General features: G+C 39.0%; 1 protein-coding gene across 1 annotated transcript in view; it reads right to left on the minus strand.

Annotated features, from left to right (window-relative positions):
* WWC1 (WW and C2 domain containing 1) overlaps window positions 1-12864 on the minus strand; it is a 101868-nt gene that overhangs the window by 42285 nt on the left and 46719 nt on the right. Inside the window, exon 2 of the mRNA XM_087709673.1 lies at window positions 7170-7279. Within this exon, the coding sequence (XP_087565799.1) occupies window positions 7170-7279 (110 nt within the window). The remainder of the gene's footprint in view (window positions 1-7169; window positions 7280-12864) is intronic.

Below are 12864 nucleotides of genomic sequence, written 5' to 3' on the forward strand. Positions count from 1 at the left end.
CCTATTTTGTGGGCATGGCTTGGCAGTCATGTGACTGGGCATATATGGCCAACTTGACATCACTCATGCACACTCAGTCACATGACCACCACCCCCAAGCCATGTGGTAAAAATTTTTGGAACTCCTACGGAAGGGGGGGAAACCTCCCAAAAATAGACAACTGGAGGATTAAGGGCCGAAATCAGGGAGATCGGAGAAGGCAGGATAGAGAGGAATCCAGTAGAAAGCTATCACACGCTGGGGAAAGAACTTTGGGAGATCAGAGGAGGCACGACAGAGGGGCATCCAGGACAAAGCTATCACATACTGGGGAAAGAACTTTGGGAGATCGGAGGAGGCAAGACAGAGGGGCATCCAGTAGAAAGCTATCACACGCTGGGGAAAGAACTTTGGGAGATCGGTGGAGGCAAGACAAAGGGGCATCCAGTAGAAAGCTATCACACGCTGGGGAAAGAACTTTGGGAGATCGGTGGAGGCAAGACAAAGGGGCATCCAGTAGAAAGCTATCACACACTGGGAAAAGAACTTTGGGAGATCGGTGGAGGCAAGACAGAGGGGAATCCAGTAGAAAGCTATCACACGCTGGGGAAAGAACTTTGGGAGATCGGTGGAGGCAAGACAGAGGGGAATCCAGTAGAAAGCTATCACACGCTGGGGAAAGAACTTTGGGAGATCGGTGGAGGCAAGACAGAGGGGCATCCAGTAGAAAGCTATCACACGCTGGGGAAAGAACTTTGGGAGATCGGTGGAGGCAAGACAAAGGGGCATCCAGTAGAAAGCTATCACACACTGGGAAAAGAACTTTGGGAGATCGGTGGAGGCAAGACAGAGGGGAATCCAGTAGAAAGCTATCACACGCTGGGGAAAGAACTTTGGGAGATCGGTGGAGGCAAGACAGAGGGGAATCCAGTAGAAAGCTATCACACACTGGGGAAAGAACTTTGAGAGATTGGAGGAGGCAAGACAGAGGAGCATCCAGTAGAAAGCTATCACACGCTGGGGAAAGAACTTTGGGAGATCGGTGGAGGCAAGACAAAGGGGCATCCAGTAGAAAGCTATCACACACTGGGAAAAGAACTTTGGGAGATCGGTGGAGGCAAGACAGAGGGGAATCCAGTAGAAAGCTATCACACGCTGGGGAAAGAACTTTGGGAGATCGGTGGAGGCAAGACAGAGGGGAATCCAGTAGAAAGCTATCACACACTGGGGAAAGAACTTTGGAAGATCGGTGGAGGCAAGACAGAGGGGAGTCCAGTAGAAAGCTATCACATGCTGGGGAAAGAACTTTGGGAGATTGGAGGAGGCAAGACAGAGGGGAATCCAAGAAAAAGCACTTGCCGCTGAACCTCTCCAGCAGGCGGGGGTGAGCATGGAGTGACAGGGCAGAGCGTGGAGCGATGGGGCAGACATTCTGGAAGTTACTTCCAGGTCCATTTCACCATCTGGTTCTTGCGAACTGGTGCGAACCAGCAGAAACCCACCACTGACACACACACACACACACACACAAAACTTAGACGTACACATTTACACAATACAATAAAAACAGAGCTTCCTGTTCTTTCTAATAGCAATTGCCAATCGATCTTTATCATCTTTTACATGCCAAAAAGACAGCAGAGATTGTAAAAGCCAAATCTCTTAATTTATCAGAATTAAGAAAATTGCCAAATAAGGCATCCCATAGAACAGGGGTCCCCAACTTCAGGGCAATTGACCAGTCTGTGGCTTAGGAAACAGGCTGCACAGCTGGAATAGGGCAGTGAGCGAGTTTGTGGAAAAAATTGTCTTCCATGAAATCGGTCCCTGGTGCCAAAATGTTTGGGGACTTCTGCCATAGAAGAAAAATTGGAACATCTAAAATAGGAATTGAGAAGACTCTTAGATAACTTTTATGCAGAGAAATTTTAGATGCCCAGCCATTCACCATAAAATGTGTTGCATTCCACAAGTTATGCATGTACTATGTGTACTTGTGGCTAAACTGAGAGTGTGAGATACAAAAATGCATTACCCCAAATTGGGTTCATTTTATCCAGTTTATATATTGATATGTTTAATTGGGAGTGTACACAGTTTTAAATTATTGAATCTTTTATTTAATATGAATAGTTAAGAATAAGGGAAAAATGAAGTTGTGACAACTACAAAAAGAAGCTGGATTATCTCCTGAATCTCTATTACTTCTCATTTGAGATAGACAGAAATTCCAGGAGTTTTATTAGGAAAAGTATGTATGTGATGCATATAACAAATTATTGAAATGCTTTTCTGTTCTGTTTAGTGAGCAAGTGGGGTGAATTAAATTGTGTACTTCTAAAAAGTCTATGGGAGAAAATTTGTCTGAAAAATTAGAAACATACGTATATTTCTGCTCTTTCGTTGGCTTTAAATGCTCTAGGGCTAGGCTAATTATATGTGGGATGCCTAGCTACCACATAATAAATCATTAATATGATTGGGCTCTAGGATAACAAAGAAATCTAATCTGCATAATTTAGGAGTTCCTTAATATTTAACAGAAAACTCTTGCACAAAAAAACCATTAAAGGACTCAAGCAAACAAGAGGATCTTCTTTCGGACTAAATGGTCTGTGATGAAGAAAGGCATCTACCAAAGCATTTACTTTTTCAAATGCTTGGAGGTTGCTGGTATGGTGACCATAAGGAAGACGAGACTATGTCAAGCTCTGTAAATGATGCGAAGATTCAGCATTCTATAATGTATTGCCTTTCCCATCATTTCGACATGAAGCTTGAGCTTTTACTTATGGTTAATTCTAATTCACTTCCTTTCAATTTTATTAAAATAAATAACGCTCAATTATTGGTCAAAAATTACTGAATGCTTCTCTGTGAATTCTGGAAGTGTAGCATCAACATCTCTAAATGGTGCCAGTTTGCTGAAGGCTGAATTAGCTCTTTTCGGGTAGATCATGTTTTAGCCTTCCAGAACTGGAATTACCAGACTGAAAAGCTATGAATCATAAAGAGATACAGAAAACTATTTTCTTCCATCTAGTGGTAATTCCAGAGCCTCAATCAGTTGTGGTAGTTCTTAATCCTGATAAAATAAAATGAACTGACCATCAGTATTTTTTGGAGGAGGGGGGAAGAGAGCAATGGAATTGAAAGAGGAGTATTTTGCTTCCATATTTTCATACTGCTAAATTTGCATAACTTTGAAATGTTATGCAGTGACAGATTAATAGACAATATTATGTTTTTTCCAAGTAAGACTGTTTTCAAAGAATACATATTCTACCACATTGAAATTGGTTAAATGTTTATACATAACTAGTGTCAGTGTTAGTTAGTCCAGGATGGTATGCTCTTACTAGGTTATCATTAAATCTAAGGTCACAGTACTTGTTTAGTTTATAGGTCCTTATAGTTGTGGCTGTCACAGTTTCTCTACAGTCACATAATCACAATTTGGGTGCTTGGTAACGAGCTTGCAATGACACTATCATAGCTTCCCATTCTCATGTGACTGCCATTTGTGACTTTCCTGCCTGCTTACGACAAACAAAGTCAGTGGGGATGCTAGTAGGAAGTCTCAAAATCCGATCATGTTATCACAGGATGCTGCAACTGCACAAAATTCATCTAATGATGGCAACTGGGACTTCTGGAATTGCCTGAAGTCTGAATTGCCTAAAAAGTCAATACAGTCACATAGTTTTATGCCTTATGACCACATTGTATAGTGACAGAGTTCCCAAAGCTAATTATCGTCAGTAAGTGAGGACTACCTGTACTGCACAAGCATTCATTTTTGCTACGTTAGATTCTCCCCCCCGCCCCCAAAAAAAGCCATATACACCTATCTGAAACAGGATAATTACAAGATGTTAAAAATATTTTTTTTTGGGCAATAATCAGGACTTTACTTTTTTATTTTATGTTTCTTTTCACCCTTGTTTTAAACATTCTAACATAAAAACAAATGGGGCTATTTCCATGTTTGCAAGGCAGATATATACACTTACTCAGCTACACTGACCAAATCTAGTGTCTATACTTTTAAATTTTTCTTTTTTTCCCCCAATTTTTTTATTTTTTAAATAAAAACAAATAAAATCATCCTCCATTACAAAGTTGTAGAAAGTGCGTCAATTGGTTACACAGAGTTTTCTTACATCCCTTCCACCGTCATCACCTCTAATTCATATCAAATTTTCTACTTTACATCACATATATTTATATATAATTGCTATCATCATACCTCATCCTTCATATGACTATAGTTGTTTTAACGTCCCTTTATAACAAACATTCCAAAATTTAAAACAAAACCACATAGTAGCATTTCCTTATCTATTTTCAATATCATCCAATCACATTATTCCCTTATAACACATTCAAAATAAAAAATAATAATTATGTTTAGTAACAAAGTTTATAAACCTCTTTTATTAATCATTGTTTACAACTTTTATCCAATTTCCCTTTTATCCTGTCAATACAAATATGTGTTTGCCGTCTTGAGTTATTTGGAAAAATAATAATGGCAGGATATGAATAAACAAATAAACAAAAAAAATCTTAAACAACCTGCATCACCTTTAACAAACATATACATTTACACAATAGTAATAGTTTTTCTTGGAGATCATATCTATATAAATGCTGTAATCCTTTCCAAAATATAATGAATTTGAATTATAATCCAGGTTACAGATTTGGAGCCTAAGAATTTATTAATTTCATTTGCATAAAATGAATCCACCAAGGACCACTAGCTGCTGGCGATCATAATCAATAATGAAATATTCCAGTTGATAACAAAGAAGCAAAAAAAAGTAACATTTGATAGTACAAAATCAAACAATGACAGAACAAACATTAAGCAAAAATATAGCAGGTAAATGCTCTCAGGAAGAACCCATGTAAATCAGCTTCCAGAATACTGTAATGGTGATGTAAACCTCATTTCTAAGGGCATATTATTCAGTGAGGCTGAGGCTATAACCAATAAACAGCCTATCTTAGGCTTCAGCTTCAACTTCCTAGATTGACAAAACACAAGATTTTCTTGTGGGGTGAAGATACTGAACAGGCCACTTCAGGTTGGACAAGGTAGACCTATCAAAACCAATACCTTTGAGCTATATCAAGATATACCCAGAAAAATATACCCAGCAACTAATGCCAAGCCTATAACAAAGCTGCATTATATTCTTTGCTAAGTTAATCAACATTTGTGTGGACTATTGTGCTCAGTTCTATGCGTTACTCTTTCTGAAAAGAAAACTGTACAATTCCTGGCAAGTGTTTCTTCTGGTGAAAACCCTCTTCAGTGCAAAAACAAACATACTTTGTAGTCCTTGCTGGACCATCTGTCAAAAGTGTTGTAGAAATGAGTTCCTGTATTAGTTCCTGGCTTTTATTATCACAAGAGATTGTCTACCCTTATCATCTGTGATCCCGTAAATTAAATGCCCTTGAAGCTTCTGATAATTTTCCAAGGCTGCATTTTACCTCTGAGAAATAAATATGGCCCTCAGAACCAAACTTTTATAAAAACTTTATTTAAAAAATTACTCAAAGGTGTTGTGGCCCAGCAGGAGCCGTTGGAGCTGTAAACAGACTCTGATAGCGAGGGACCCTATGAGTCGGCTCTGGAAGATGTGGAGGACCCTGGATAGGGGTCAGACTCCAAGCAGGGACCAGGGAGGCGCCTGAGGCATGGAGCAGCGGTGAAAGCCAAAGGGAGTTGGTCCCGGACGCCAGGCAAAGATGGGCAGATAAGCATCGACAGCAACTACGGAGATATAGAAGATAATTGGGGCCAGGTGGTTGTGATTAGGCTCCTCCCAAAAGAGTATATAAGAAGAGACTTTGGGAGGAGGCTGTTTGCAGGACTCAACTATTATACTAAAGCTGGAGAAGCTCTTGTGTATATTTCTTATCTGTGGAAGTCTGGGTTGTTGCCAAAGTCTTGTCGGTGTGTTAATTTACTGTGAATAAATTGTCTAGCAATAATCTTGTGTCGGCGTGACTCACCGTACGGAATAGAAGGATAAGTACCTTTGTTTAACCACCTAAAATTAACCAGACTTTCTGAAAGCCCCAGTCTTTGGGTATGTGGGTTGGAGTAGCTGGCAAGAAATGGGTATTTACAAATTATGCATGATAAAATCAGAAGAGATAAAAACAAGAGTGAATGGAGGATGGATGGATGGATGGATGGATGGATGGATGGATGGATGGATGGATGAATGAATGAATGAATGAATGAATGAATGAATGAATGAATGAATGAATGAATGAGAATTGAATTAAAACAATTAGTAAGTGCACAAAAGAAGTACATTTAGGAGATTTGGTTATATGGACAGGAGGAATGAGGATTCAGTCCCAAAAAATATATTAAGGCAGAACAAATAGGTTGGGAAAAAGGAAAAGACTGAGGAAGTTTTGACTGGATGCAGCTACTAAAACTCTTAAGAGGCGAGAAGTTTAAAGAACTAGAAACAATGCATGGTGTGGTATATACGGATATAATGGAACCTAGAATGGTTTACAAGGATAGAAGGATATGAGTGACAGTGAATGGTCTAAACCTAAATTGAATTTTCTATTTTCTTTTTCTTATTCCATGAAGTTAATTTCTTTGCGTTATTACTTTTTATTACTTCTTTTTCTTTTTCTGTGCTCTGCATATTTTTTTCACACTGGAAAAGAACTGCATGCTGGATTACTCGTGTGTGTGTGTGTGTGTGTGTGTGTGTAAAACTCAGCATTTAAAAACCAAAGCTATTCTAAGGCAGATCACACTGCATGTCATAAAATATTTTAAAATTAAACCAATTAACATTTAAATAAAATATCCCACCTAAGTAAATCTTTAATATCATTCCAAAATTATTTTGAATTTTGCATAATGATCCAATAAAGAAGCTACATTTTATCAGACTTTTTAAAAACAGTAGACAACCGTAGTAAAAAACCACATTTCATAGGATAAATAACAAAACTCATATCCAACTGATTACATCATTTTTAAAGTTTGTGCAGAACTTTGAAAAAATGTCCATCTGCTTTAAAATGTTTGTTCCCCTTCATGTTCTGAAGCATTTCTTCTTTATAATTTTCAATGTATTTTCAGCACTAATGAGTGCTATATATCAATGCATTAAATATAAAATCATGTTACACTTACTGGTGTTATGGTCAATGTAATAGCTTCCAACCTGAGGATCATAGGCTTCTTCCCATCCTAATGGCAATTCATCACATATGCAGTCAGCAAAGGTAAGTGGTTTAGTATACCTGAAATAGAAAATGTATTATGCTTCACATGAAACCCAGGTTACAAGAAATAACAAACAAAATTAATGGCAGTCTTCTTCTACTCATCATTAAAAAACACACGTTTAGTAAGTCTGTATGTCAACTGCCGAAGGATTCCTGACGTGTTCTCGAGTTGCCACTGTACACATCAAAGTCTTATTTTTCATTTAAAAATAATCTATGAATTTTCTGCCTTTACTGAAGATGGAATCTTAATTATTTCTAGATAGAACAGAATAACAAGAGTTGGAAGGAACCTTGGAAGTCTTCTAGCAATAGCAGTAGTAGACTTATATACCGCTTCATAGGCCTTTCAGGCCTCTCTAAGCGGTTTACAGAGAGTCAGCATATTGCCCCCAACAATCTGGGTCCTCATTTTACCCACCTCGGAAGGATGGAAGGCTGAGTCAACCCTGAGCCGGTGAGATTTGAACCGCTGACCTGCTGATCTAGCAGTAGCCTGCAGTGCTGCATTTAACCACTGCGCCACCTTGGCTCTTCTGGTCCAACCCGCTGCCTAGAGAGGAAACCCTATACCCGGGATGGTGAACCTATGGCACGTGTGCCACAGGTGGCACACGGAGCCATTTGTCAGGGCACGTGAGGTGTTGCCCTGTCAGCTGGCCAGCGCACATGCAGTTCAGCCTTTTTTAAAGCCATTTTTCACCCTCCACAGGTTCCAGAGGCTTTATAGGAGCCTGGCGAGGGTGAAAAGAGCCCTCCCGCCCCCCTGGAGGCCTTCCGGAAGCTTCCAGAGCTTCTCTGAAGCCTCCGGAGTGCAAAAAAATGGCCTTATTGGCAAACCGGAAGTTCAGGAAGTGACTTCCGGTTTGCTCGTAGGATCGGTTTAAGCCCTCCGGAGGCTTCAGGGATCTTCCGGAGGGCTTAAACCAACCCTACGAGGAAACCGGAAGTCACTTTCGGTTTGCTGATAGGATTGTTTTTAGTCCTCCAGAGCCTGTGCATGACCCCCCTGCGCTCCCCCCAGTTATGGTACACAAGCCAAAAAAGGTTTGCCATCGCTGCCCTATACCATTTCAGACAAATGGTTATCCAACATCTTCTAAAAACTAAAAAAAAAATGGGGCATTCACAACTTCTGGAGGAAAGTTGTTCCACTGATTAATTGTTCTAACTGTCAGGAAATTTCTTGTTAGTTCTAAACTGTTTCTCTCCTTGATTAGTTTCCACCCATTGCTTCTACCTTCAGGTGCTTTGGAGAATATATAAGCAATATAGATATCTGTGAATGCATATCTGTGCTCTATACAATATTAATCACTTCCAAAAGGGACAGATATACGTGTGTATATGAACCATGTGAAGAAACTGTAGTAATTGATAAATATAAGAAATAGTGAAATAATAAAACATGTGGACACTATGGTCAGAATGGCCAAAATTCACAACTCATAAGACAACTTGGAAGTTTTATTCTGGTGTCTGAAAATAGAATGCAAAGCCCGGTGAAGTTCTTTGGTAAGTCAATCCTGAAAAAAATATGGATTTTTTAAAATGCAGTTTATCTAACTATATATTTCTTAAATACTATGCAATTCTAGAGCTGGAAGGGACCTTGGAGGTCTTGTAGTCCAACCTTTTGTGTGAGCCAGTTACAAATCAGCTGGTGGTGATACTGTCTATCCCATATTTACTAAGTAGTAGGTTGTGGTCTATTTTGTCGAATGCCCTTGTTGAAGTCTAAGTATACTATGTCTACAGCATTTTGCTTGTCTATTAATTTAGACACTCTGTCAAATAATTAAATAATATTGGTTTGACATGGCCTGTTTTTAACAAATGTGTGCTGGCTATTAGTTATAACTTTATTTGTTTAAAAAAACAGATCTGTTTTTTTATTATGTTTTCCAGTGTTTTCCCAGGTATTTATGTTATATTTGTTATTATTATTGTTATATTACTACATATTCCTTAACTTTCCCTAAGAGAAGTTTTCAGTGTCACCTTAACATAAATATGTACCATGTAATACAGAAATCCTTTTTTACATTATTGTTTACAGAGCACATCAACCTTCCTCTCACCTAAGCTGTGCAGATGTTGGGGGGGGGGCAAAGGAGCTGGCGTTGCTTGATGCTTTTGGGGTACTGCTAGGTTGGTCAGCAGTGCTGTGCCCAGCTGAAGAGGGTGGGTTGCCAGGCGGCTGCTCCCTTGCGAGGGGGGTCCCGAAGAGCCGGGCACAGCCTCAGGGTCAGATGGCTGTGTTGCGCTGTCGCAGGAGTATGCTTTGAGGCAGTGACTGCAGAGCGTACAACCATAGACCGTAACTTCCAGAGCGGCATACGTCCTCCATGCTTTGAAAGCCGAAAAAAACCCAAGTGGCAGGCAGCGCCAGCAGCAGAGATGCCCTGGCTCTGCAGGTACTGTAGAGTTAGCCAAGGACATCGTGAGCCTGCGAGTCGTGTGAGCAGGGAGCGGAAAAGCCGCTCACACAACCCCCCTCTCCAGCCATACAGTACCCCATTCACTCACCTAGGGGCATTCCGAAGGTGCCGAGCTGCAGGAGGCAGAAGGTGGCAAACAGGCGCTCGCATTGCTTGGAGCCTTCTGGGTACCACTAGATCGGTCAGTGGCTCTGTGCCCGGCTGGAAAGGGGGGTTGCCGGGTGGCTGCTCACGAGCATGGCCACCTCATGGCTGCTGTGTTGCTGCTGCGACAGCGCAACATAGCCATCCGACCCTGAGGCTGTGCCCGGCTCTTCGGGAGCCCGGTCACAAGAGAGCAGCTGCCTAGCAACCCAAAAACAATAAGCCCTCCCCTTTAATAAGCCCAAGGCCATATTTCGTGGGTCAAAAAAAATATAAGACTCTGTTGTATTTTCGGGGAAACATGGTAGGTAAGACTGTATTTTGGGGCAGGTAAGTATCTCTTCATTATTAAAGGCCTTCTTTAAAATATTGTCCCCAAATATAAATAAGAATGGTATGTTGTCTTTAGTTGTCACAATTATAGTTAGAAGCTATGAAGCAACAAAAAAGAGAATCATCTGAACAATAGTCAAAGCCAACTTTTTTGAAATGCTGACTGGCAAAGACTGAAATAAAACAAAACAATCTAAGAATAAAAAAAGTTAAAAAAAATAAAATCTTAAATAAGGGAATCTAGTTCATTCTGTTTCTACACAGTATATAATTCTTAATTTATGTAGGTATGTTTATGCTATAGACATGTACATACAATACTTTCCCTTTGGTGAAATTCAGATCTTACATTAGAGATATGCGCAACTGGGAACTTGTTGAAACTTCCAACTCTTTTCTTCATCTGATTTGCCTAACTATAGCTTGGAACAAAGTCTAACCTGAGAAACTTGTCATGAGATAAGATGATTTATAAGACCTATTTTAAAGACAAATTTAATCACTTCTGATCAGCCCTCAGAGTTCAAACCATTACAGCAGCCTTATGATCATGTGATCATGATTTCCAACTTTCCCTGGCTTCCCACAAGCAAAGTTAATAGGGACGCTAGCAAGAAGTCAGAAACTATGGCCATAGGAAGTTAATTAATAACTCCCACAATTCTCGCTTAATGACAGCAACCAGGATTGCCAGAACTGCTGTTTCTACATAGGGCATGTGAACAACACCACATCACTCAGCAACAGCAATTCCAGTCCCAATTGCTATAATTAACCAAAAACTATTTGTATGTGTAAATTAATAAAGTAATCTTTTTTTATGGTTGCTTACTGATTGCAACTGTACCTTAGTGTGTGGTGCAAATTCAATTGCATAATTTGTTTATAAACCACAAGGGCAGATAAGTCAACAAATATGGTTAGACTTGAACCATTCTGTTTTTTAAAGCTCAGGCCTACTACAAAATTACATCTCAGTAAATCCTGACAATCAGATGAAGCATCATAGCTAGCTTGCTTTTCTTCTGTTACTATTATCTGATTGCTAAATCAAATTATTCTGCCCACTCTCCTATGATAAAGGAGTAGAGATGGACAATCATTTGGCTTAGAAGTTTTGCTACCTCAAGTTATATGAACATGAATTTTAAAAATGATGGGTCTCTCCGTTATGACCATATACGGATCAAAGCCTGGTCTCAATGATCTATATACAAATAATCTCTCTTGATGGGTTACTTCAGTCCATTCTCCATGGGGATACCTTTGAAGATATCAAGAAGCAGAATGCAATGTGGAATACTTAAATAGGACCATTTAATGCCATGTAATCCCTAAAGCACTGCTCTGATTGCTTGTGAGCTACTGCAAATATAATTACAACATATTACTGTAGTTTCTAAACCATAAACAGCTTATTACTCAAGTTCTTAAAAGATCATTATAAGACTTGTCCATTAAGATCAGCTGAAGAGTCCCTGCTGGTGGTCCTTGGAAGGGGATTGTCTCTTATTTGGTGGCCCAGAGTAGGGCTTTCTTAATGCTTAGTGCTCAATTTTAAGAGGCTTCCAAGGCACATTTGGCTGGTTTTTGTCATCCAGAAATTTGTAAACAACAATTATTTCAGGACCAGATTACTTTTGAATTTTTTTTTATTTTGCTTTTCTGATTTTGCAAGATGAATTTTGGGTGCATGAGCTAACTATAGCTGAAGCAGTGTTTACCAACAACCAGTCTAGTATATCCAAGATTTTCAAAACCTTCTGCAAGTTTCTATATGATTAGGGTATATGTTACTTTGTGTATTATAACCACTTCTTACAAGTAGTTTTTTTTTTGTAGTTTTAGAATATGCTGATTTTAGATGCCATAATTATCTACATACATCTATATCTCATCATGACATATTAAGAAATCACAAGCACTTGCTTCACAGCAGTATTAAGAGTTACCTTTCCTGGATGGTTTTATGAATGCAGTCTTTTGCACAATATAAAAAAGTGAATGTAGTTTCTTCATGGTTTGACTTGAAATTCTGCTTAGGCAAAGTGGAATACAACGCTTCGATTTTTTTTTCTTGTACTCAGTTGCTAATGTTCAATACACCAAACATTCAAATAATCCTGTCCCTATGTTTGACTTAGTAAGGTTGGCAGTAGCTAGATTTACACAACACACAAAGCCAAAACATGCAAAACAATTAGCACTGATCACAATACCCCAACTAATAGGGCTCAACATGTTATATCAATATATTAAAAGTACTGGCGCAAAGGTCTTTAACTTGAGAAACTATAGAATTATTCTTAACAGTAAATTCAATGTTGCAGTAACCATTGTAGGTCACACTTCATTTGAGAACATATGCTATTTAAAATCAAGTAGTAGATACCTTTCCTTTTGCAGTGCATCCCTCATGGAAAACATGCATCCTGAGATTCAGATTTTTCCAATTTGCAGGCTTTTTGTAAGGGTGTAAAAACCTGGAACTACCCCTAGCATTGGGCCTAAATAATAGGCAACCTTATTTTTTGGTGGTGATTGATATCTATTTAGTTTTATACCATGCAGCATGTTTGTTTTAATTAGTTTTAATCTATTTATTACTATATTTATTGTTAGTTGCCCACAGTATATGCCATATAAAGAAATGTCTACTAATAAATATAATTGTTCTGGTTT

Source organism: Thamnophis sirtalis, unplaced genomic scaffold, assembly GCF_051295495.1.
Source record: "Thamnophis sirtalis isolate CommonGarterSnake01/CBP01778 unplaced genomic scaffold, rThaSir2_p1.2 scaffold_3, whole genome shotgun sequence".
NCBI lineage: Eukaryota > Metazoa > Chordata > Lepidosauria > Squamata > Natricidae > Thamnophis > Thamnophis sirtalis.